The 27,694-nt window shown below is 39.1% G+C and overlaps 1 protein-coding gene across 8 annotated transcripts in view; it reads right to left on the bottom strand.

The window, feature by feature from the left end:
- Positions 1-1,713: 1,713 nt before the first annotated feature.
- Positions 1,714-27,694, bottom strand: part of TRS120 (transport protein TRS120) — a 44,219-nt gene continuing 18,238 nt past the window's right edge. For all 8 annotated transcript variants that reach the window (XM_088854260.1, XM_011626767.3, XM_020670052.2 and 5 more), the window contains exons 5-10: positions 16,723-16,782; positions 12,273-12,564; positions 8,851-9,143; positions 5,596-6,473; positions 3,946-4,911; positions 1,714-2,100 (exon numbers count right to left, since the gene is read on the bottom strand). In XM_088854260.1, coding sequence (XP_088710386.1) covers positions 1,880-2,100; positions 3,946-4,911; positions 5,596-6,473; positions 8,851-9,143; positions 12,273-12,564; positions 16,723-16,782 — 2,710 coding nt within the window. In that variant the 3' untranslated portion in view covers positions 1,714-1,879. The remainder of the gene's footprint in view (positions 2,101-3,945; positions 4,912-5,595; positions 6,474-8,850; positions 9,144-12,272; positions 12,565-16,722; positions 16,783-27,694) is intronic.

Consider the following 27,694-nt stretch of genomic DNA (forward strand, 5'->3'; position numbering starts at 1 on the left):
AATTTGTGAGGAGTACTCACTGCCCCATCGGTTCTAAAAACTTTGATTTTCAGGTTTTTTTACTTCTTTATCTCAGCTTTGTATTCTTCGAATTTTTCTAAGGCTTCAAATTTTGTGTGCATTAAGTATATATAACCATATTGAGAGTGATTATCAATAAACATGATAAAGTACCTCTTGCTGCTTTTGGTAGCCTTCATTATGAATGATTTGTAGTATGCTAGAAGCCATTTGTGCCCTGGTAGAAAGTTTTCCTTGTTAGCTTTCCTTGCTCATACGACTCACACACTTTTGATAGGTCGCTTTTATAATTACATATTTTCTTAATCTCTCCATAGGAAAACATCAACAACATTTGAAAAACGAGACATAAGCAATCACCTCTTTCATTTCAATTGAAGACGAGACATAAGTAGACCGGTCATGACAATCTCATCATGGTCTTTCACTATCACCTTATTTTCAGAGGTGATAAACTCAGCCTTACATTCCTTGGGACTGAAACCAAATACTTCCTCATATCATAGAGTGCTTGTTTTAGGATCATGACTTTTCTATTCTTTATTTTTTAGCAGAAAGTCACCAACATCCAAAACCTCGATCCTTTGATTCCTTCCGATATAAATGTGCTCCTAACCCGGCCCCATGGATTTGAACGTGTGGAAATCATCCTTGGTATTTAACACGTGAACCATAGATCACGAGTCAATACACCATGATGCGTCCTTTAGGGTCGGCTAGCTCTATCTCAAATACAACATACGCAAGTTCTTTGTTGGAAGTTTTAGAGAGGGAGTCTATAATAAATTTTGTTATCAAACAATGGATAGAAGTGATTGTAAGGAATCCATAAATTTTGTATAGTTTATCCAAACAAGAGATTTGAAGAATCCATGATAAAAATCCTTGATACTGAAAATCCATAGATTTTATTGGATATTTTGATATCAAATATCCAAGATTCCTATTTCCTCTTGTCCAAACGGACCCTAAGTCTTTTCCAACACATGATGTACCCCATAACATGAGAGGAATGGGACCGCTTCATTCCGCCTATAGATGAAAAGGGTCAAACAACGTCAAAATAACGTACACCAACCATTGTTTCAATATATGCCACAATATCATCTCACTCAAGTAATTCGTCCATGTTTTTGTTGGAATTCGCTAAAATTCCCTTGTCCAAGACCTGGAATCACGAACATCCAAGGGCACGTTTGTAATTTTTACCAACTTTAATTGGCCTCATGGCCCATCCAAATAAGATAATAACTCCTCGTTGCTCTTGATGTTAAACCCCAGTCATGATTTTCCCTTTAAAATCTCTTATTTTGAGTTTGGATCCCAAAACAAGTTACTTGATTCAACTAAAGTGATCGGAGTTAGATGGCAAATCCTTCCGTGCTTCCTGTAAAGTTTAAAATAAAATAGAGTTTTCGTTAAATTATTTTGTTCTGGGTTCAGAATGTGGAACAAATGAGCATTTTGATAATTTGAACCACTTTTGTTATGGGCCAATTTACCAAAAATACCTTGTTACTGAGCCCAAACAATGAACAAGCGTATCTTCAGCATTTTTTTAACAAAATTCTGGAGGATATACTTCAGAAATTTTAAGAAAAAAGTAATTGTGGATGTACATGAATGAAATTATATTACTAAATTGACCCCTTATAGATAAACCGATTCATTTGACAACATATGGCTTGACCATTTTAAGAATATTCTCTCTTTATATAGTGCAGGGGAGTCCATGATTTACATTTGCTTAAAATACCTCAGCTACATCAATCAAATAATATTGACTCACGTAAAATAAAAATATTACAGCATCAAAGACGAAAAATGGAATTGCGAATACAACTTAAGAAACAAACAATCATGCTGTTCCAAGCACATGCAAACGGAAAGGTGGACCACTGCAGAAGATGGGCTCATTAGAAGAATCGGTTCTTGCACGATCCCTGAGGAAATCACTGGCATCATCAATGACAGCAGAGCCCATCAATGTGTATTCACCTGGAACTAAGAAATACATGACAAACGAATGGGTGATCTCTTGGAGTGGTGGAACATCCACACGTATCCCACTCAGAACACCTTGCACGAATACAAAATCAATTAGGGTTCAAAAAACACAAAGAAAAAGGGCTACATATCTGCTCTTTATGTGTCTCTGCAAGTTTTAACAATCAATGTAGCAGGAGAACATGCTAAACTGTAGAAGGTTGATATTGGATAACTGAGGAGATAGCAGCTAAATGGAAATCATTCTATCAAAAACCACCTAATCCTTTTAAACAACCTAAAGCACATTTTCTTATAAAACTTGCAGGCATTTTGGAAAAAAATTGCCTACAAAGAGACCATTTACTTTTTGTACAAGGAAGTAACAACTGTTCCCACACATTAGATGCCAAATTGGATGCTGGGGTTAGCCACGATGTCCAAGAGTTTTTTTTTGGAACTGTGTCTAAAAGTAAATAGTCCCTTTGTAAACAATCCTTTTGGAAAATGTCATATTAGAACTCTAGAACCATAAACCTGCTGCCCAAATCTCTTAATACATAATGAGCCAGTAAGAGTCCTATGGGTAAACTCTGGCTAGTTCTTATGATCTTAGATCCATAATACTAAGAAGTAAAACCAAATACCTAAATGACGTGATATATTCATTTTTATTAACTGCCCAAAGTTCAGTAATACCCATTTCTTCTTAGAATTACAGATCGTGGCCTTTGTATATGCAACATAGTTTGCAAAACCTGTGGGTTGACCTGTAGCTTGTCTGGGTCCAACCAACCAGGTCCATTGCAAGGTCCACTTGAGTAAAATCCAGCCCAGATTTGGTATTTTCCTCTTTGATGTATATAATATTTTTACATAATGGGATTCATAAAATTCTTGAATATCCACCCAGTTGACCCCACTGGATCACCGGTTTGACACAGACCCAGTGACTGAATGACTGAATAAGTCGAGTATGAGTCCAGGTTTGTGAATGATGCTATGCATGTATTTTGATTGCATGCTAAGGAAAATAACTGGACAAAAGTTTAATGTAGGTGAAAATCTTTCTCCTAGTGAACAAGTTTACCTTTGCTTCTGAATCTGCCTCCCGGAATCAATTACCAATTGGCTTATGCTACTGTTAGACCACTATGAAAAGCTGTTCATTGTAGAATATGCGAATGAGATGCAAATGTGGAATGAGAAAGTCTAAGCCATGATCATTGAAGGAAACAAGACAAATTCGAGTGATGTGGTAGTATCCCTTGATAGTTGGACAGTCTTCATTGAGGCTTTTGAACAGTCAGTGGAAATCAATGTTACTATTGTAAACCATTTACATAAGTGCACACACTCGATGGTGAATGCCCTAGTTGAGTGTAACTACAGATGCATCAATTGAGAGCAAAGACAAGAGAAAGAAGGGGAGCAGAAGCAGAGAAATATAAATATTTACAAGCACTAGGGGAGAATCTGGCATAGGGTCCCTTCGTCTACGGGGACCAAAAATGAATAAAAGCAGAAATATAGTCAAACTCTGCAGAAGTATACGGCCAAAAAATGAACAAAGCAGACCCCTCCAAAAAGAAAAAACGAAAGGGTAAAAAACCAGAAGTATAGCCAAATTCTGCATTTACTATGCTCCACTATTGATCTACATGTTGTCAGTTCTTTTATGCTGCTGATCTATCTGAAACCTACAGTTGATTCTCATAATAAAATTTGAAAGGGTCTAAATAAGAATCAAACTAGAAAATGAGTAATTCTGATGCTGGCAAAACCATTGGACTAGAAACCAAGGTATTAGGAAGAATGTATGATATAGGCAACTTAATTTGATCAAAACCACGATCATTGAAGCTGTACTTTAATAGACAGCAGCATTCGGTATACTATTTTACTAATCTTTGTCAGGATTGTGAAGTAGAAACATACCAGCCCAAAGGACAGTTGCCTTATCACCATCAAAGCAGTTGTCTCCAGCAACATCTTTGCAAGTGATACTGAGGCTCATCTTAACCAACTCCTTGGTATTATTACGAACAAGAACTTCCATTGGGGTCATTTCATGTGCTAATATGGAGCAATTCAATACTTTAGTTCTTCCATCTTCACCAGAGTGATGCCTTCCATGACTACGAGCATTTTGCTGGGCATCTAAGGGTCCAGTTGAGAATTTATTTCTACTAAGCCTAAATCCAAAGGTCAATGGATCCGGCAGTAATATGTCCATTATAGTAGTCTGCAAGGCGGCTTGAACTGCATCTTTGATGTTTAATTCCCCGGAACTATTTCGTCCAGATTGCCATCTTACTTTTATCCTAGAGGTTAAGTTCTTGATTGAAGCATTTAACTCAGCCTTTGAATGCCTCTCAGTGAAGTTTGAATGTTTACCATACGAAGACTCCACTCTTTTTGTTTCTTTTGGAAGAAAAGATCTATCAAAAACTGGTAACTTAAAGTGCTCTAGAGGTATTAATACCCTGGCTGAGTACTCCCTATCAATCCTAGTTTTGGGATAATGAAAATCAGAAGTTTCACCATCAGAGGTTGTTGGATCTTCCATCTGAACAGATACACTAATCTCAAACACAACATCTGTTGGGTTAGACAATTCAAGTTCTAAAAGACGTAGTCCCCAGCTACCCCTGTATGGATCAATCTTGACCAAGCAATCTGCCTTAGTTTCATTGACAGGAACTTCATCACTGACAGCTTCATCTGTATAGACCGGTATGGGAAGGGTTTCTCTTATGTGAGCAGGAATCTCCATTGACAGCAGACGAGCCCTCACAAAACTTAAGCCTTGCAATACACACACATGCAATGGCACAACCACACGTCTGCCAGGGGGTAAAATAGGCTCAATTGTCTGAACTTCTTCCTGATATTGTGATGGTCCTGATAAACAAATAAAGGAGTTGAGCGAGTTGTAGAACAAAAACAAGCAAAACAAATCCACATATATAATTTTTAGTCATTAAAAGATTAAGTGCCATGCTTCAATTGTGCAATGAAGCGCTAAAACTTCATATGGTTAAAAAAAAAATTGAGTCATGCTGTACAAAATGAAATTGGGCTGAAAATGAATATTTAATATTAGGAATTGCATATTTAGGTATTTTCCTTGTAATTAAATTTGCACCTGTAGAGTGCTAAGAAGATGGTTTGAATTACTAACAAGAACAGCAAACCAACACAAGAAGTTTCCAATACTATTTGGTAAAATATTCAAATGAAGGGGATGTGGAGAAATTGAATCTCATGATAAACCCTCAGAGATAAGGAAGTTATGCCAACAAAAGGGATTATGCAACTGTTTCATTACAATGCCGTTATGGGATTAAACCAGAACAACTGGTAGCCTTCCATGTAAAAACAATTTAAAATGGAAGAAAATAGAAGCCAAATAAATCAACAAATAGACTAAGATTATTCAGCATGTAGCAAAAGAATCTTTCTTTCTAATCAATATTAACAAAAATGTAGACATCATGAAGAAATGACGAACTACCAAAAGTGTAAACAGAACACACATTAATGATACAGCATATAATCCCATAAAAGAGTGAGACATGCATTTACCTGCATAATGAATGACCAGCATTGGGCTGCTTCCTTCCTTGGATGTCCTCCCTATAATTCCAGTGAGATTCTTGTTGGTACTATTCTCAGAATCCACCAAGCCAAGTTGCCATGCTTTTATAGTCACGGGAATCATCACTTCTGCACCAGGCTTCAATGGGAGGGCCGATTTCAGTATTTCAGATCCAATTGAAATAACAGAGTCTTGATTTTTACCCGAAAGTGAAATATGTGCCTGCTCCACTGGAGTAGACCCTGCATTAGCCAAGCATACCCAGACATCACGAATTTCACCTTCATACAAGATAGCAGCACTATCTCCTCCTACGACATGAGAAACTAGAAGTGGAAGTGGAGGTACAACATTAATATTTGGAACCAATACATTCTTTATTTTGGTTGATCCACAGGAACGAAAAGGATCAGAAAGAACAAGGCCTTGAGCAGCTCCTATCAGCAAATTATCAACATCCCTAAAAAGGTGTTCTGTGATCACACCAAAACAATGGACTATGCATCCTGGAATTGTTAACGGTCCAACTGAAGTCGGTATCCCTGACAACGATATGACCTTTGATGTGTTTGGTGGAAGGCATACACTTACTGGGAAAGCATTGAAGTTGTTAGAATAAACTGAAAGATATATGCTGTCAACTGTTAAGTCAAAACCACATGGATTTGCCAATTCTACTAGAACTTGAACTGGTTCCCCAACAATCCATATTAGATCCTGCTTGTGGCTTTCATTTGGATCCCCCTTGCTAAAAGGTGTGTAAATAAAAGGGCCTGATGGTATGGACCCTGTCCACCATTCCTCTTTTCCTGAATTGCGCTTAATAATATCCATTTGTGATGGGTAAAAAGGAAATGAATGCAACCTACAAAAGTATGAAGGAAAGTAAATACCAGGAGATTTATACATTTTCTGCTAAGCTATTCCTCATAATTGCATCGACACCATTTTTTTGTCAGATATCATTTTGTTTACTACTTAACATGAGAGGACATTTCGAAGCCATGTGAAACAAAAATATCATAGCAACATTAAACCATATTTCCAGGGCAAGGAGAATGAAGAATGTGTCATTCTCTAATATGAATCAAAACAAATTTCCAGATAGCAAACCAGTCAGATACAGCAATAAACATATTGAAAAACTTGATTTGAATTTGGATGCAATCTCTCAATAATAATGCCCGATGCAACACTATCATAGTCAGTCCCTGGATATGGTTTTCACATAAGCCCTTAAGTGAGTTATCTTAACAATGATCCTGTTGGAATGAAAGCATTCCAAAAATTGTTGGAGTTTTGTGGCCTTTAAAGGCATTGAGAACATGTAAAAACATGTCTTAGGTGATATTTTTACTCCTCCCCCCCCTGCCCCAGAGAAGAATGCTTCGCAGTGCTATGTCTTTGGCTATATTTTTACGCCTCCCCCCGCCCCAGAGAAGAATGCTTTGCAGTGCCCATTACTTACTCGGGGGTCAAACAGTCTAGGCCCAGGAATGCATTCCAAAACCCCTTTAGCCTTGGGCATAAGGTGCAACAATGGAAAATTTGCAAGGCAACCCTAGCCGAGGTCAGTGAGATGCTCAGATTGGTTTGGCTATAAGACTGTCGGGTCTCCTATTTGCGTTTAGCGGGCTTTTAAAATTCTCAAACACTCCAAAAAGTGTATGTATGATACCAAAATGATCTAGTTTAATGGAAAATCATTAAAATAATTTTTGTCGATTTTTGGTAATTATTTTGGATTTTTCTGGGAAAGAAAATTCGATTTATGGAATTGTTTATACGTAATAACAAACAAGGACAGTCCCCTGAGACCCACACGAGATACCCAAATGACCGATGGGTGTCCACGTGTTGGCTTGGGGCGTCCCACATCCCCCCCCAACGTGGAGATGACATGGGGGTGACATCAACCCCACAAGGGACCCCATGTCTTTATGTTATTTGTTATTTTAACTTACAGATGTTGGTTTATGGCATTTTATGAAAAATTGAGATTTTGGAAAAATTATTTTAGTGCATGTTTAATGTTTAAAGCAAAGGGTTTGTGCGCATGTGTGGAGGATTCTAGAAGGGGTATAAGGTTTGTAATTACAAGCCAACCCTAAGGGTATATAGTAAATGCGCAATTAACCACCTACCTTATGTGGCATGATTTCACTAGCCCCACAGCTTTTATAAAATGGAGGGAACTTTTGAGATTTACTTTTTATTGGAATATTTGACAAATTACTATAAGGGTATACCCTCCATCTTGGTTTTAAGGTTTGTATAAGGTTTGTAATTACAAGCCAACCCTAAGGGTATATAGTAAATGCGCAATTAACCACCTACCTTATGTGGCATGATTTCACTAGCCCCACAGCTTTTATAAAATGGAGGGAACTTTTGAGATTTACTTTTTATTGGAATATTTGACAAATTACTATAAGGGTATACCCTCCATCTTGGTTTTATTTTTATTAAATGTGAGGAGCATGGGTATTTTAATAACAAGGGAAATTGGAAGAAATCTGCCCTTGCATAAATGCATCAGAACACCTTATTTACTGTCACGCGTCACAGATGCCAAAACAGAGGAAAATTGATAACTATGGGCTTTGGAAATTTGATAGATTCTGTATTTAAAGAAAGGTTTTCTTCATGAAAATTGGAATATCCATTTGTCAAGGAGTACAATAAGTACAACGATTTCCTCAAAAAACATCACAGCACAAACTTATCCATGACTCAATTGTGTGGCAAATGGTCCCAAAGAGTCCTCATATATTCAATCCTACTTACAATTGGAAAGATTAAATCCATGAACATGATACATGAATACATTAAAGCGGGACACTATGCATCACAAGAGAATTTGAAAACCCTCTGTTTGAAAAGAAGTTTTTTTAGGAAAATTGGGCATTCAGTTACTTAAAATATAGATAATAAAAAGATTTCCTCTACAAAGTTCTTGTACTTGTGCAACCCAATATCAAATTCTGGTGACTGTGGTCAATATGTTTTTGCATCAAACAGAAAAGTTCAGTCCTCAAACATTCACTCAAATTCAAAATTGAAATCATCACATCAAGCATGGATACAAAGTTATCATCACAGAAGCAGAGGGAAACCTATTACATTCCAATAGAAAAGATCTCAAATCATCTCAATGATCTTGGGATGCAAATTTCTGACAAAAAAACAATGATAAATAGATCAATATTTATCATTTACTATTTGAGTGAATTAAGGGGTACCTTACAAATGGTACAGCAGGATCTGCACATCGAGTTCCTGAAGGAAGTCTCTCAGCTGAATTTGAAAGTGCACTTGCAAGACCACTTTGACCAGCAGGAGTGATAAGAGGATAGTAAGATCTAAGCAGGCGTGCTGCCGCACTCCATGCAGCAAGGGGATCTCCAGCACGGACCGCAGATAATAGGATCTCTCTCAGCACAACCATTTGTAAGGTGCTCCATTGGCATTCAAATAATGAGACTATAGACTGAGAGTTCAATTTCCCACCTTCCAAATGACTCAACCGGAGTTCCTTATAAGAAAAATATTGAAATAGATGTAGAACAATTCAGTTCAAGCCATGCATACCATCATAATCCTCAAGAATATGAAACATACGACTTTCAAACTACAACCAACACCATCACTTTCACGCAATAAAAATCCCCGACCACCATTCAGACATACAAATTACAGGTTCCATTCACAGTATACAAACAGATTTCAAGTTTAGGAAAGGAGTATATTTCATTCATAAGATTAATCGGAACAAACTCCATTCACAGGTACAAACTGCAAGAAGTAATTAGCAAGGACCTACACACTGCAATTTTAAGGGAAGATCAAAAACAATTTAGGTGAATATAAAATCATAGGCAAACTTGGAAATTTATCTGTGGGAACCCTGTGCCACAGTAGCATTATCACTCTCTGAACTAAGGCGCCTCTAGAGATAAAAGCATTATGCAAGACATGCTGTGCGTAGTGCTCATTGAAGAGTTACCAAAATTTCAAACTTATGAATCTATAACATATCAGCTATGCCACTCATTCCATTCGAGAAACAATTCGCACCAGTAGTGATAATATACAACAAAATTAAAACACTAGTCGTAGTCATTGATGTGTGGCAGTCCTACAAAAAGTACCCCCAGATAAACACGGATAGGTCGAATCAAATATGGTTTAAGAGATAACCATGAAGGTATTCAAACGAGAAAAACCACAATCAATTTTTTTTCAGCAACAGACAAGAAATACGAGACAACATATTGCAAGTTTCAAAGGGTGTAAAACTCTATAAAACATTCCAAGACAAATAAAGCACCTTGATACCTTAAAATCTTGCTAGGCAGATAACATGAAGCAGTTACCCACCAATGCCATCAGTATTATAAAACTAAACTATGGCATAAGGGGAACATAGATTTAAAGGAATGAAGTTAGCTAAGCATGAGTATCTGGTCTCTTTTTATTATTGATGATTATTTTTTTATTAGCTATTCAAGAGAACATGAGAACATTGAGGTACTTGTCAGATACATGAAATTCTATACAAAAAGGTCAAGAATCAAAGGAGAGGGATATTGCTTGCAGGGTTAACATCTTTCTAACCACCCCCTTCCTGAACAATGAATCAGCAGCCTCATCAGCATCCTAAGGACATAATATAAGAGAGACAAATGAGCTAGATCTCATAGATCTCCTGCTTCTATGAGTCCTTAATCTCATAGATCTTTTAACATTTTTTTCAGCAGCCTCATCAGCACCCTAAGGACAAAGTATAAGGGAGACAAATAAGCATTGATCTCTTAGAATATCTTGCCTACTTCTAATGCTCAAAAGAAAGGCAAAAATGGCTCAAGATCAGAAACAAGAATGATTGAATAACCTTCACAGATTTTCTACAAATTATGTTTCTTTTCATGCATGCTAAAACGAAGGGAGATGACTATGAAAGGTAAATTATGTTTCTTTTCTTGCATGCTAAAACGAAAGGAGATATGAAAGGTAATTTTTTCCAATCCTCATCAAGTTGAAGAAAAATATATCGACCTAATGAAAAACACAGTTGCCTAAACTGTTAAGGCTGAGAAAGTTGATAAGATAGAGCAAGTGATTGATTAAGTACAACCACATAAAAGCATGAGGCTCAAATCAGAGAAAAACGCAATATTTAAACATCATGCTCACAGTGCACATCAATAAGGTCTCCGGTTGTCATGAATCACAACTTATAAGGATTTAGAAGCACTTTTATGTAGGTTTTGTATCTCCTGAAGACGTACAAGTAAGAACTTTTCATCTTGAAGATTTGTTTCTAACATGTTACAATCAAATGATGATAAATGCATAGAAAACATAATCTTCGGAAATAAGGTTGGCTGCTTCATGAGGATAAATAGTACCTACCACATGAAAGCATCTAGCCCTTAGCCAATACTAGAAAAGCTAAGCACAAGCTCCATTCTTTATAAGAAACCATCATCACTATGACAACATGGATTCATGGATCAGGAGAAATCAGCCTTTATCAGGACCACATCTTCCAATCCAATCTGCTAGATTCCCAGAAAACAAGAACTATAAAGGTGCATTTGATTTCAAGAAGATGTGGCCAAGTTGCAGCTTCCATGCGGGGGCAAGGAAGCCGCCACTTCCCAGTTTTCATGTTATTTTGGAAGCAGCAGGAAGCGGCAGCTTCCAAAATACCGTAGCACTTCCCAAAATCAAACATGGGAAGTTCTGCAGTTGTGGGAAGCTGTGCTCTGGAAGCCGCAGAGTCCCGAAATCAAATGTGTCCTAAAAGCCACAACCACCCAAGGAATGAACCAATCAATAAATAGTCACCACAGGCAATTTAAATCTAAACAAGAGTATGGTCAGTTAAACAGGCTGTTTAGGCCTCTGAGGAGGACTAGCTGATATTAGGTCAAATTTGATCACAGAAAAAAAGTAATCCACATAAACTAAATTAATAATGGGAAGATATGAAGCAATGGAAAAATCTAATATATCAAGCAGTTCATTAGTTATTTGGGGTGTCACATTATAAAGAAAAGATGGACAAAGGAGGTTTCAACTTTATCATATAACAATACAATATGTTCAGGGTTGTGGGGGTGAATTACCCATTGAAAAATTTCAAAATGACATAATGTCAATCAAAATATTACAGAATGAAAATATTCAAGAGATATGGGTTGCCGTTGAGGTGCATCTGCAAATACATAATGTGAAATAATTAGGACCCTAAGAAACTTTGAATATTTTAGGAGCGGAGCAGCAGCATTAGTGGCCAATATCTATTTCTTCTATGTCCAAGGATTTTCAATTTTTTTTTTTAAAGATGTACAGGAAATAAGAAGCAATCCACATAAAGTAGCCCATCAAGAGCAGAAACATGCCAGGTCTCACATTTCTAGGCTTTATTGTATTTGTCATATCAATAATCCTTTTACATTTTATCTGTGTTGCTGTATCAAAAAGCTTAAGGCTTACTGGACCACCAGTAGATCCATTGCATCCAAAATTCATAATTAGACATATAGAAACTGCATACAATAGCCAGCCACGTTGCAATTTAAATAGTTTCTTATGGACGGCATTGCATTTTAAACAGTTAAAATAAGCTAGCAGAAACAATATACTCGTAACTCACATTGGGGAATGAATGTGATCTTGCATTGGTTCCTTTACTCTGAACGCGATAGGCTTTTGAAGTCATCGCCAGTACTTGCAATGCACTAATTGCAGCCCAGCAGTTGTCTTGTTGCAAATATAATTGAGCAACTTGCCTTGAGAAAAAAGCAGCTTTACGCTCATATCCAAGATTCCCAAATAACCGAGCAATCTCCACATATAATACCAAGCGATCACTAGCATCAATCAGTGATTTTGCACCATCAGCAGCACTCATTAATAAATCCACGACCTCCTTAGCTAGCTCTCTCCTGTCAGATCAACAAGCAGAGATAGGACGATGGTGTCCACATGACTGATGGCTATTACATGCTACTGAGAGAAGAACAAATGTATTTAATCCTTCACAATCAAGTATGAAATCCTCAGCAGAAACATAAAAGGATAAGACAAACATTCCATTCTACTTAGTATGGAAAGAACCTAGATATGGTAGAACAAGAAAAGAACAGAAAGGCACATAAATCATCACCCTTAAATCATTAAAGGGAACAATGCCTTTGCATATACATGCTAACTACAATATCATCACTGTCATATCCAAGTTTGAGCATCATCTTTCTCAGTCCAACTTCCTTTCAGGGACAAATTTCTACCAAAGCCAAAATCAGGTGATTAAAGATGAAGTGGAAGCCGTCACATCCATAAAGATGCACATATGGACACATGAAAATATGCACTAATGTAGTATCATATTCAGAATGGGATGATTAGATCAGCTTTTGGGCAAACGAGACCCTCATCCTAACCAAAAAAGGGGATATAACAGCATCATAAACCATGAAATAGCCAGTTAAGTATACCAACTGGCCTGTTTACGTGGCCAGACTGCAACCAACTGTTAAGGACAAGTCCTACTGTTGCTAACTTTTCCTTTTTCTTAAAAAAAAAGAAGTGGAAACTAGTCGGAAAGGACTAAAGACAAATCAAACCCAGGAACCATTGTAAACAGCTCTGGCTACATTATAACGTCTAATATCTGCTTAACGCATATCCAAAGATAAACAACAAAATAAATTATTATCATGTTTTTAAAAGAGATCAGAACCCAATCTTTACTTGGAAACCAGGTGAATTTGACCAGACAGGCAACCTTATAGATTCAGTGTCCAGGCCATTTTTAATAACTTGTGTAAGAAATGAATGTATACATCAACATACCTTTGAATATATGTTTAAGCATGTGTAGGATACAGTTACCATATGTATTTATTTTTATGCATGAATGCAAGTCTATTTGTATGTATGTAAATGCTACATATTACATAGCCATGTACCTAAATATCATTCACATTCATACAAATACACAGAAAGAAAATGAATCAACAAAAGCATCCACATATTTAAGTATTCATATACAAGATGCATACATCATGGTTGTCCAGAAAAAAAAGATGTATACACCATGGTTTAAAAACTCAGTACTCAGAACAGGCGCAGCCGACATATTAATCCACCCAACACAACGACCCAGACTCTCTCTCTCTCTGTTACCTCAATTTGTTACGGATGCTAGGATAACATTTCTTTTAGAAAATCTCAAGTCTTTATCAACGTTATTTTTATTATTTTCATAATTGTTTTGCATGAACAATAACAGTAGGTTTTTAATATAAATACAGGAAAAAATTATATAAGTCAATAGGAATATATTTGTAGTGTAAGCCATTTTGGTCTGCTGGATCCAAAATTTTGAACACATAGATCTCATCCAGGAAATCAAGGGTAAAAAAAAATGATTTCGCACAAAAGATATGGAGGAAAATGTGGCCCCCATGATCCGTAACAGAAGGAAAAATCACGTATCCAGTGAGATGGAACCACCTCCATCCCCTTCCCCTGCATCAAAAATGGGTTCTCCCCTTGTGGATCCCTACCCCACGCTACCTTCTGACCTCTACGCCTACAACCTTTTGAAACACCCTGCTCCCCTACTACTGACCTCTGTGCTCAGCCTTCTCCGGCCTCTTCCTCCTCTTAGTCTCAAAACCTCGCAATCGCCCCCTTCAGTGGATTAAGACAACATCAATGCTGTTGATCGAGGACAAGGAGATTTCAAGGACATCCTAAGGGTTATGAGATTTCCCACAGCATGGTCTTGAGGGGCCTTTCCAGCATTTTTCAAGGACGAGGCTGAGAGTAGGCTAAAGGTTAGGATCGAAGGCCATAGGGAGATCTTAAACTTCTACTCCAACATCAAATATGACAAACAACCAGACTCGGTGCCAACTGCGATGGTCCTCTCTCCACCCACTAATTAGGAACCCCTCCCTAGGAGGTCTCCTAGGCTTAATTCTTCGTCATACTGCCACTATTCCTCATGAAGCTGTTTTCATGGAATGTTCGGGGGTTAGGACAAGACCTCAAGCGCTCTGCAACGAGGGATTTGTGCGCCAAATACAACCCATCCATTCTAGCCCTCACGGAAACTAAACAACGGACCGCTGCCCTGCATCTCATCTGCCAGGTTTGGGGTCGACACCCTTGCCAGTGGATTTCTATCGCTGTGGCCAGAGCCTTTGGAGGCATTTGGATCATTTGGAACCTTGCTGAACATGCCCTAATCTCTTCTCTCCTTGGGGCTTTCTCGGTGACTGCGATCCTCACAAGGATCTCAGACGATTTTCCTTGGAAATTCACAGCAGTTTACGGGCCAAATTCAGTGTCCCTCAGACCTGAGTTTTGGGAGGAGCTGGATCTCATTGCCAATCTCCCCCACCGGGCGTGGTGCCTTGGAGGAGATTTCAATATCACAAGGTGGTCCTTCGAGCACAACAGTAACTCTAATATCTCACAAGAAATGCTCGATTTTTTAGGCTTCATCTCTCATAATGAACTCCAGGACAGCCCTCTGCAGAGCAATCTGTTCACATAGTCTGATCATTGTTCCCAACCCACACTATCCAAACTCGATAGGTTCCCAACTTCTCTGCAATGGGAAGATGCCTTCCCAAGATCCCATGCAATGGCCCTCCCCAAACCTACTTCAGACCGTTGCCCTATTCTACTCCAAACCCATTCGGCTCACAGGGGCCCTAAACCTTTCCGGTTCGAGCTGGCATGGTAGGAAGAGCCTTCTCTGTCCTCTCTAATCCCTCAAAGGTGGGACACTTTCTCACCCTTAGTCTCGGGTAGGGCAGGGTTTATTCTCCAAAGGAAAATTCAACTTCTAAAATTTGCCCTAAAAACTGGAGCAGAACTATTCCTGGGAACTTTAGTCAAACCAAAAGCTCTCTTCTGTCGGCCATTCAAGCATTAGACCTGTCTGAAGAGTCCCTACCCCTCTCCACTGCCAAGTCCAACCTCAGGACCCAACTTAAACTTGATTACTTCTCTACCCTCAAAAAAGAAGAGATTTTCTGGTTTCAGTGTTCTAGGGTCAAATGGTTGTGCCATGGTGACCATAACACTGGTTATTTCCACATAATAGCTAATTGCCAGCATAGAGAGAACTCCATCTCGACGCTTAAGGACGAAAATTCTGTTCTCGATCAACCAGCTGACATTGAAGAAGCTATTCTTTCCTTCTATCGCTCCCTATATTCTGCCTTATCCATTTTGGGCGGTTTAGAATACCCCAATGTTCTTTATAAAAATCTCATGGGTCAAAATGACCCAAAATGTCCTTAGAGGCCACTTAAATTACAAAAAAAGGGGCCCAGAACCTGGGTGCCTCCCTGGACTAGGCACTAGGCCCCCACTTGGGCCGCCTGGGCAGGCACCTCACTACTGGTGCCCAGGGAGGGCCACCCAGGCCTAGGCGTGCACCCAAAGGCCCTTACAGCGCCTAGGGTAGACTGTTGTTTGGAACAATGTTTGGGATTTTATCAGATCATGTTTGTTGTTCCTGAACTACTTGTGACTTATTTTGTTTCCTCTAAATGCAATGTAACAATAATCCAAAGAAGAGAGAGAGAGACAATACCAAACAAGATCAATATCACAGCAAACCTAGGTTCCAAATGGAGGATCTATAAATGGTGGAACTTGTTCAGTTAGAAGTTGAGAATGGACCAGTATAAATTTCAAAATGAAGATTATAATTAAAAAACAAGCAGATATGAGAATTTCGTACACAAATAACTGATGTAAAAAACACGGTTAATTGTGTCAAAAAAATAACTGACAAAAATATTTTGGGATGATGATCAATAAGCATATAGGGAACAGCCTATGCTTATATAAGAAGTGATTACATATTACACATTAAACATGTAATTCAATTTGGTACTAGTAATCAGTTTCATCATTGTGGCACCATTTCTCTTTCTGTTTTGATAGGTTAATCTTGTTATTTCTATGATCTTTCTAATTTGATTTCAAACAATCATATGAAGAGCTATTTGTCCAAAAATCAAGCACATGAAAGGGAGCTAAAAAAATATAGGCAAATAAATGACAAAAGATACCTGCAAAGAAATCTAGCCAATTTCAAAGCAGCCTGGAGTTCAAAGCTTACAGTTGGAACTCTGCAAGTGCCATCCAAGGTAAATCAGTTTGAGTTGATATATTGAAAAAAGAACTTCAGACAATTAACTATAGACTAATGGAACGCAGAATGGTAGAAATAAACTATCAAGATAAGACCAGTATAGAAGCATTATATCAACTACAACTGCATATATTGAAGAGACTCAGCAATGTTTTTTGGATAAATGATCCTTGTAGAATATTTTGGTTTCAAACTCTAAAGTGAGTAGTATTGAGTCAATTCTAATTATATATACAAATATCAGAAGAAGAATACGACTGAAAACTGAACGGCAATCAAAATCTAGAAAACAAAGAATCACAGAAAATAAAGTGGGCGAAATACCAGTTAGGCAGTGAACAAAAACTAATTATGATGCAGGTAATTTTGAACATCCATCTAGTGGAGGGCATATCTTTTCGCTCTTGTATCTGAATTATTATTATTTAGCCCTTTCAGAAATGGACTTTTATGCTCTACAATACTAAAACTGCCTTGCCGGTTTTGGCTGGCAGATCCTCCAAAGGCCTGAACTTCAAGTCTGATAGTTTTTAGTGCCAAGATAGAGCTAGTTTGGTCTTTTTCGCGTCAACAACAGATTTGTCTTTTTCAAAATTCTTTTTTTTTTTTTTCTATTTAAGGTTCAGATTTAATGTTTGTAATGGACAGTCTAGATTACACTGGGGCTAGGGTTTGGTCTATAAACAGCTTGTGATGTAAGGATGAAATTATTAGTTTTTTAGGTGTCTATTCAGGGTATCCTGGTTTAACCAAAGAAAGCTGTGAAGCTTGGCTTGTAAGCTTCCTTTCCTTTTTTTCTGTCAACAGAGTTGCAACTCTGACCAATGACCACTTGAGGGGCTTGAGGGGCCCGTGGCCATGGCGATCATTTTGGAGCTACACAGGAGGATTTAGATGACCTGTTGAGGCGATTTGAGGGATTGGGACGCTAACCTGTTGAGGCGATTTGTGGAACTGGCACACAAGGTTTTAAGGCCGAGTTCATTCACTCATGAGGGTGACAAATCCAAATCTGCAAAGCAGAACCCTTTCCATAACAGGGAAGGGATGAAGCTTCGCATCCTAACCACGTGAGCACCTTGTGCGAGCTACAGAAAGGACGAACGAGGCAACTAAGTCGATGTGCCTCAGTTCTCTGATTTAGATGACCTGTTGATGATTTGAGGGATCGGGACACTAACCTGTTGAGGTGATTTGTGGAACTGGCACACGAGGTGCACCAAGCTCGTTTCATGCAGACTTCATTCATTCATGAGGGTGACAAATCCAAACCTGCAAAAGAGAACCCTTTCCATAACAGGGAAGGACTGAAGCTTCGCTTCCTAACCAGGTGAGGAAGTCTGATCTTCCTCTCGAATAGCACCTTGTGCGAGATAGAAAGGCAGAAAGAGGCAACTGAGTCAATGTGCCTGAGTACTCTGGTTGACTACAACCAGATCACTTAGACTGGGTTGCCAAGGTTGGAATGTTTTTCAAGTGGAAGGAGTAGTCCAAAAAAAAGAAGGTAAAGTTTGTGGCCACATGGTTGACCCTAATTTGATGGCAGCAATTATAGGAAAATCATCTGAGTCAAGGAAAGGATAAAATTGTAACTTGGAGGAAGGAGTTAAAGGAAAAGTTCATCCTAGTTGATAGCACACAAGCACCGTATCAAAGGTTTCATCACTTGCACCAAAAGGAGAAGAGAATACAAGACTACATAGAGGACTTTTACATGTTGATGAGCCGAAACAAAATCGATAAAAATGATGATCATAAACAAACCCCATAAAAATGATGATCAGCTCTACATAAGTGGGTTGAAACTCCATATTCAGGGTGAGTTGATCCTACACCCAATGAGGCCTATCAATTTGCTCTAAAAGTTGAAGAAAAACTGGAAAGAAGTACCGCTAATGACTTACGTGATCAAGGATCATCATCAACAACCAAAGGGCATACCACCAATCTAAGGCAACAGGAATAAGGTGATCCAAATCTTTGACCTGGGGATGAGCAAAAAATAGGAAAGGGTGGGACCACAAGCAAACCTTTTCAAGTCTAGGACCAGGGAGTTGGTTTTTTATGTGTAGCAAGATGGGACATCGCTCTTTCATACATCCTACCAACACAGCGCCTATATGTTCTCTCTTGTATTTCCAACATTCTTACTGCCACCAACAACCTCCCAAACGTCCTGACTAGCAAGTACATTTCTAGGCACAAATGCCAGTCATCATAGTTGTCAGCAATTTCTCAAGGACAAACTCCAGTCAACATAGTTGTGAGCAATTTGCTAGGCTTGTCATCGTTATTGGTGTGGTAGCTTGTCCATCTCCATAGCCAAGAAGCTCGGTCCTTGATTGATCGGCTTCACAATGTAGCACTGCTCACAACAAATGGTCACTGAGCAAACCCGTTGTAATACCACTCAAATTGCTTTTACCAATCACACACCAAAGAGAAGATAGTAATCGTCTACCAAAAAGGAGAGAACCTTTATTTTATTTACAATAACGCATACATCATATTGAACTCATATCACATTGTATTGTACTCCTCCCTTACAAAACACGCTTACACTACACCACCTTCTTACACTAAACTCTACAAAACATCAAGAAAGAGACAAGGAGAATGGATTTCACTAACAAAACTTCATGTTTAAATAAAAAAGGGCCATGTAGCCCATAATCCATGTAGCTCTTTCATATGGGTCCAATTGAATGTGTGACTCTTTTATAAGAGTCCACGTAACCCTCAAAGGAAAAGTTGATTAGTAGAACCAACCTTGAGGAAAGTAGAAATGAGAGAAAGAGAAAGAGAGAGCTGTGTGTTGGCTTGTAACATTTTCCCCATCAACATTGGCCTTTCTTAACTGTTTGTATTCTTATCATGTTGAGCTCCTGTGCATCAAGTTCCTCGACCAAAGCAGTGTCAACATATTTGGAATTTAGTTTCATCGCTGCAGTTGTTTTGGTTATCCTCTAACTGGTTTGGTCGAGCATCCTCATGAGTCATTGGGTGGAGGACACCATCTCGGGCAGATCTTCTTGGTGAAGTTGGTGGAATACACTGAAGCTGGCCTAGATCCCTGGACCAAGTTTGACAGTTTCACTTGGCCAATCAACATCTCCATCTCGAGCAGTGTTGTAAAATTTGCTTTGTTGCGGCTGAAGAGGTTGAAGCCTACGGATTTTAGGCCTAGACCGAAGCGAAGTGAAGTCTGGTGTTGCCACTTCAATAAAATTCAAGACGCTTCGGGCCGCTTCGGTCATATTTGGGTCTGATTCGGGCCGATTCGGCCAAAACATCGGCCACTTCAGCCTAAGCAAAGACTATATTTTTCAAAAAAATTTGAAATCTTTATTTTTTTCATTATTTGTATATATTTTGATATATAAATATTTATATTAAATTTAAAAAAAATCCAAAATCTTCCCCCAAATCCCCCAAAGCATTGAATTGCTTCATTTTTCTCACCAAATCGAAGAAGACTTCGAAGCAAATCTGACAAAATTGATCTTGAGTCTCCTTGGTTTTGAACTTCTGCCAAAAATCAGTCTCAAACAAGGCAATTAAACAAATGTTAAAAACCAAAATATGGCTCTCTCTCTCTCCCTCTCTCTCTCTCTCTCTCTCTCTCTCTCTCTCTCTCTCCTCAAGGTCAATTCTATTGACCAACTTTATCTTTATGTGGACTCTGATAACAGAGTGACATAATCAATTAAGAACACCCTTATACAGACTGTGGGATACATATACCATTTTTATTTAGACACGAATTTCGTTAAGGTGATTCCTTAGTGAACCCTATGCTCTCTCTCTCTCTCTTAGTGTATTGTGCAGTGTAGCGTAAGAAAATGAGGTCGTGTAAGGGAGTGTTGTGCAGTGTAAGAGTGCGTAGTGTAATATAGTGTAGCATGAGTTTAATGTAATTTACGAACCAGGCTTGAGCTTGAGTGATTAGAAGCTGACTTAGCAACACTACATATCAAGTTCGACTCCTACTGACGAACTAAAAAAGAAAGGAGGAGAGAGTTCAATGTGATGGTCTAATAAGGGTCAGGACCTTAAACTTTCCCTTCACCTGTCCCAAGCCCGGGCAAAGGCGGTGCATTGAATTAGGTAGGCAGCCAGTGTAAAACTTTGCCACATCTTATTATGAATTCAAAGAGAGTTCAATGTGATGTGATGCAATATCATAAATAAAATAAATGATCTCTCCCTTTTGGCAAGAAATTATTATCTCTTTGGTGAGTGAATGTTGCTGGCAGTTCTACAAGTGGTATCAAAATGGGTTTGGTCAGGGACCATTGATTGTGAGCTGGGCGACACTACAAAGCTAAGTTTCTTGGCAGTGGAGATCTACAAGTGACTACACCAATCACGATGGCAGGCTTAGCAAAAACCACCAGAGTGCTTGAGAAATTGAATAACCACAACTACAATAACTGGCATTCCTACCTGAATCATACTCGCAAGAGGTTGGTGGTAGAAGCGAGATTATCACACCTACAAGAGAGAACGAAGAGGTGCTGTCTCAGTGGCACATTAAGGTATAAAAGGCGATGTACATGTTGATGACGACAGTTTACAATGAACTGTTGGATCATATTCGAGAGGTTGTCACCCCAAAAGCAACTTCGATCACAAGAAGCAATGTTTGCCAAGACCAATGATGCTCGAGTGTAATTATTGAATAATGAGCTAAGATTGGTCACTTACGGATTGATGACAATTGACCATCTTCATGAAAGTGAAAGTCCGCCACAAGATCTCCAAACTTGATCTAGAATTGTAGATAGATGGGCCCAAGATGAGATACATCATCACGAGACGATTGAGATCCCAAGTACAACAGGTTCATGAAGGCCATCAGGGATTGACCAACACAGCTATGTCTCCTGGAACTATAGACTTTATCGGCAAATCAGGATACTTTGGCCAAACAAATGGCCACAATATGAAGGACAACGAAGAAGCACTCTTCACTCAGACGACAAGATCAGTCACAGGGTCAAAGTAGAAACCATCAAGTCCAGTCGGTGGAGTGATGGCTCTCAGCAAGGAGAAGCTAGGCAAAGCAAAGCCAATGTTGATCAGTGACCAAAGATATCTCAATGAGATGCCAAGTGTTAAAATTATGAAAGGTCCTAAGCTCCTCAAGTTCCTCCTAACATCTTTGTTTGGTTGATTTGTTGACTAATGTTAGGCCACTTATAGAACATTCTAGACTAGCAAATCACTGGCTGGTCAGCTTCAAATTGTCAGTTCGTTTTCTTCAATTATTGCGAATGATGCATGATCATCCCATTCTTCCTCGTTCTCATTTTGGTGAACAATTTGGCCTTGCTAGCCAAATGGAGGTCGCATTCCATCGCTCAACCTGACCAACTGACAGTCTCGCTAATCCAAAGCAAATACTGAACTGACACTTCAGAGTGGTTCCCTACGCCATTGACTACTGCTTGATCCTCCACAATTTATAAATGCACCACCCAAAACCACTCAAAATTAATGCATAACATGGCTGAGGAAAGGTGACAGGGTCAGCTTTCGGAACCAGCACTAGGTCAACCAACAAACCCTAGGTGCACAATGGCTTGGGTTACTCGTGATTGCCATTGATCCAGATGCAGTGGTAGCAAATTACCACGACTCCATTAGATAAAAGACAGTGTGGAACCTGCTTTCAGAAGGGCTATAGACAATGAAGAGACTATAGATGTCCTTCTATTGCAGCAGATCTTGCAACCTTTTATCCTCCCTCAGACTGCATATGACAAGATATTGTGGACCCCAACAACCTGAGGGCTCTTCACAGTGTCATCTTTCCATAAGACCCAATGCCTCATCCATGATGAACAAAGCTTGTTTTTCTCCATAATTCCCCCCAACATCCAAGCCTTCGGTTGGATTGTCCCATCCAATAGGGCACTCACAACTGATCAGTTGCAAAAAAAAGGTCTCCAGCTCACTAATTGTTGGCCCATGTGCAAGACAGCTGAAAAACCATTGACTACACATTCCTTTACTTCCCTCGCACAGGTAACCTTTGGGCCTCCTTCCTGCAATCTTTCAAATGGTGTTGGGTATTCCCACAGTCAGTGATACAGCAATTCCAGGCCTTTTCTCCCCCAAATATCTCTCTACCGGTCTATTTCCGTGGAGGGCCTCAGTTATGGCAATAATGTGGATCCTATGGCAATTTGCCGCATATTTGAAGGAAAAGCATCTCTAACTAGTCCATCAAAGACAATAAAATCAGTGGCAATTTTTTTGGGCAAAAAAACTTAAGGAACTTGAGACATGCTTCATTGCCGACTTGGGAGGCCACGATATCTTATGGACACTGAAATACAAAAATCTGACATTTGGCACCTAACAGAACCTGGACCATTAAACTAAATGTTGATGGATGTTCCCCTTGGGAATTTCTGGGACCAACAAGCAGTGAGAACATCTATAGATACCACAACTGAGATACCTTACTAACTTTCTCAGGTCACATTAGTATCTCAGTCTCAACTATAGCTGAAGCCATGGCAATTATGGAAGGTTTCTCAGACTCTGCAAGAATGGAAGTTCTCTACACTAGTGGTGGAGGTTTAATCCAAAAAATATTATCACTTGGGCACCCACTTTTTCCCTTGGAGATTAGATCAGCTCTTTTACCACATATTGGCTGCATAAGAACATCCACATGGTCTTCCAGCATGTTCATCAGGAGGCCAACCACATGGATGACATGCTAGAGAAGGAGGGGCTGCCGCAACCCATACGGATCAGGTAGCACCCTCTCATTCTCAGCTGCTTATGAGGGCTCCTCCCACTATCTTCTTACACTTTGCCCACCTCCTACTACCCCTCCACCCGCTTCTGCCTACAGCTTAACCCCACCATTTTTATACAAAAGGAGTGTACAGTTCCCTATTTTGGAGTATATGTATTGAGAACCTAAAATGTGGGCTGCCCTCTATGTACCTAAATATCAATATTAATAAATTTTAACTTGTTTAACAAAGAAAAAGAAAAAATAAAGCATTTGCTTTCGATAAACTCATTGCAAAGAGGCAAAAAGGGTGTTGAAGCATATCCAGACCCACTCTAAGGCCCCATCTGGATCCCTAGAAAAAAATTGCGAGGAAAAAAAACATTCTCCTATTTCTTTAGGAACGCATGTCATGTAAAATGGTATTTGGATTGCATCTGGATGCAACCTGGAAAATGCAGTTCTTACCTGGAAAAGGGAATAAATGCAAGGAATCTCAAGGGAAAACATGGTAGAGATAGAGAAGAAGGAAATGACTAGAGCAAGATGGAAATGGAAAGAGATCTCTATGAATGGAGAAAGATAGAGAGACAGGAAAAACAAAAGTTATAAGGATTTCTAATAATGAGAAGAAAGAGAGAGATAGGAGTGATAGAGAGAGAGAGTTAGGGAAGGGAGTGGGAAGAAAGAGAGAGATGGGAGAGGGAAGAAATAGAGAGAGAGAGTTAGGGAAGGGAGAGGGAAGGGAGAGGGAAGAAAGAGAGAGATAGGAGTGATAGAGAGAGAGTTAGGGAAGGGAGAGGGAGAGAGATGGGAAGTAATTGCCCTTTTTGTCAGGGCCCCAATAAAAGAGAGAGATAGGAGTGATAGAGAGAGAGTTAGGGAAGGGAGAGGGAGAGAGATGGGAAGTAATTGCCCTTTTTGTCAGGGCCCCAATAAGCTATACACTTGTTTTAATTTCTTTGGTTTGACTCTATAAGGAAATCTAACAAAGATTTGGATTATGGGGAGAAGACAATTTCTCTATTTAGGGCTCGAAATAGAGAAAACAATTTTTGACAGAAAAAAAAATTCCGCCTCAAATTTTGGATCCAAATGGCGGAAATGGGGAATCTCCTTGGAAACTTATGTCCCAGTAATCTTTTTCCGGGGATCCAAACAGCCCAAGTGTGTGTTCATATTCAGGACCTAACCTTGACTCCTCAAAGTTAGGAGGACAAGATACGAATACCACTATATCACATTGAGGGCTGTTTTGACATCGATGGTGTTAAGCAATGATTTGGAGGGTCTCAGACAAACCCCAAGAGAAACAAAGCATGGCGAGGTCCACTAGATCAGTATGGACAAGGTTCGTTAAGCAGTTGTGGCAAGGATGTGTACAAGCATGGATACTATGCTGAGTGAAATTAGGGTGGCTCTTTATGACGATTATGCTTTTTACTAGAGTGAAGAAGTTAGTTGTGGACGATAACTGGTCTAACCTTCCTCTGCATTGTCTGGCATTTGCTCCCAGTTCTAAGTGTAAACACACGAAAATTGTTATATATACCAAATCCTGGGGACGGCAAAAGGGTAAAGCCCCAAGATTGGAGATGTGCTTGCTTGTTACCCTACTGCTCTTGATGTGTTTGTCCGGGATGAGATTGAGAGGGGATGAATGCTACAACATATCAACAGTTTTATCAGCAATGGAGGATTGTTTTCCCTTTCAGTCCCCATTTCTACCAGAGGATCAATGACAGTTGTTTCATGGTGGGACCTATAAGGCCACGAGGAACACGGTTCCCAAACTGTATTCTGTTGCAATCAAAATGTTGTCCCAGAGAGTCAATTCTTCATGAGCATAGAGATGTTGGAGAACTCATAGCTACATCCATATAGTCAACCAAAACAAGCTAAATTTTAATGGACCCAAGTCAGTGACATATTGTCACTCTAATGATAGGCCGCTGAGTAGGCTGTGGTCAAATTATGAAGCCAAGTACAAGAGATGGGATGTTCGGCCAAATGACAACTGCCGCAAGGATGAAGTAGAGGCTTTGGCAGCATTGGATGTGCACTTCAATGCTGACTATGATGCCCATCTGCCTACTCCACAACTACGACCTTTTATTAAGCCTAAATCTCTGGACGAAGCCAATGATTTGCAAGACAACACCCCATTTGGGAGCCAACTACGCCACCTCCACCCACCTAAAGTTCCTCATCGCCAGACGGGGCATGAGGATCCATACTTCCATATTTACTCTCTCTCTCTCTCTCTCTCTCTCTCTCTCTCTCTCTCTCTCTCTCTCTCTCTCTCTCTCTTTGTGTGTATGTGTGTGTGTGTTGCTGCCCCCCCATGGCAAAAGCCATCTCTCTCTCAAGCTTTTAGAGATTGTAAATTGTAAAGCAATCCAATTTCTATCAATGAGAAGTCTACTCCATTTTATTCCCTTCTTGTGCCTCAACATATTTGACTTTTTTAAAAAAAAAAAATTATATGGTGGAATTCTATTACATGCACTAAGCTAGGTGAAATAAAGATATTATAAAATATTTAGCTTTAAAAATTTTGATATTTATTGTAAAGGTTTGGGCTCCCATCCTAAGGATTTTTCAGCCTTCCATGAAGACCCACTCCCAGGCCCAACAACCATGGTAGAGCCACATGAGCCCTTGAGGGTCAGAATATTAATTCGAATATTGCCCTCTAAATATGTCATAATAGTAGCTATGTTTTTCTTCATTATCTTCTTATCTTCTTTTTTTTAGAAATAACTTCATTATCTTCTTATCTTGCCACCTAGGTTTTATATTATCTCCTTGTCTTGCCACTTGGGACATCTTATTGATAAAATAACTTCGTGATCATCATGGAAAGTCGGGAGAATTATCCATTAAAATTGTGTTGAAATATGGGAAGAGCAACTAAAATTTTACAAATGAACAACTAGCACCTTTTGAACATGACTTCCTTGATAACACTAAAAATAACTTTTGGATTAAGCACCATAGTCATTTTACTTTAAATTGACACGACCAAATCCTCTCATGCTCAGGGCTCCTTAAAATAATATGCAATTTAGTAAATGTATACATTCACTTATTTTATGACTGTTCTCTCTCTCTCTAAAAACTCGATAATATAGAAGCCCAAAACAATTTCCCTTCTCACCTTTCCTTGTAAGTTATAATAAATAGCAATCTCTCTCTCTCTCTCTCTCTCTCTCTCTCTCTCTCTCACACACACAGTGGATATGATGTGGTTTATTGAAGAAAGATTATTCGCTCCTCTATGCATATAAAATATTAAAACATCCCTGAGTCGAGCTCATTATTGACATGAAATCCCATAATCAACAAAGTATTCTAATCTGGCATTACTTCATTCATGGAATTTTGAAAGCGTGAAAGCCTTTTCTTGAAGCCTTTGGATAAATTAATATGCATATGGGGGTGCATTGATATTGCCAGATCCCATATGCAAACAAGGGACCGTGATCCACTCTTGGAACGTGGCGTGCGTGGGATCGCCACCTTAGGTGGGCAATCCTAGTATCTATGCAAAGAAGCTGGTCACTAAATTACATTTATTTGATTAATACAATATATACATGGAGCTTCAAGAAACTTCGAAAGTACATATCTTTTGAAATGGTCAATTATCACATCATCATCATCCGAGCCTTATCCCAACTATTTGGGTTCAGCTACAGGAATCTTGTTCTACCATTCCGCTTTATCAAGGGTCATACCCTCGGTCAAACCATAAGTCACTATATCTCTTCTCACTACTTCTATCCATGTCTTTTTGAGCCAGCTTTCCACTTGAACCAAATCGTCTCTTCTAACAATGTTGTTCTAGGTCGACGCACCACATGGCCGGACCACCTAAATCTACTTTCCTTCATCTTATCACCTATTGGAGCCACCCCTAAGTTTCTTTGGATTTATCATACCGAATTTTACTATTTCTTGTCTTCTCACTTATCCATCTCAACATCCTCATCTCAGCTACAGTCATTCTATTCTTGACTATCGCATAAAGCATGGCTGGTCTTACAATCATCCTATAGAACTTCCCTCTAGTTTCATTGACATGCAACAATCACATAAAACTCCAGAACCACAACCCCACTTTGTCCACCCA

The sequence above is a fragment of the Amborella trichopoda genome, chromosome 12 (genome assembly GCF_054954075.1).
Source record: "Amborella trichopoda isolate Santa Cruz 75 chromosome 12, AtrichopodaSantaCruz75HAP2 v2.0, whole genome shotgun sequence".
Classification (NCBI taxonomy): domain Eukaryota; kingdom Viridiplantae; phylum Streptophyta; class Magnoliopsida; order Amborellales; family Amborellaceae; genus Amborella; species Amborella trichopoda.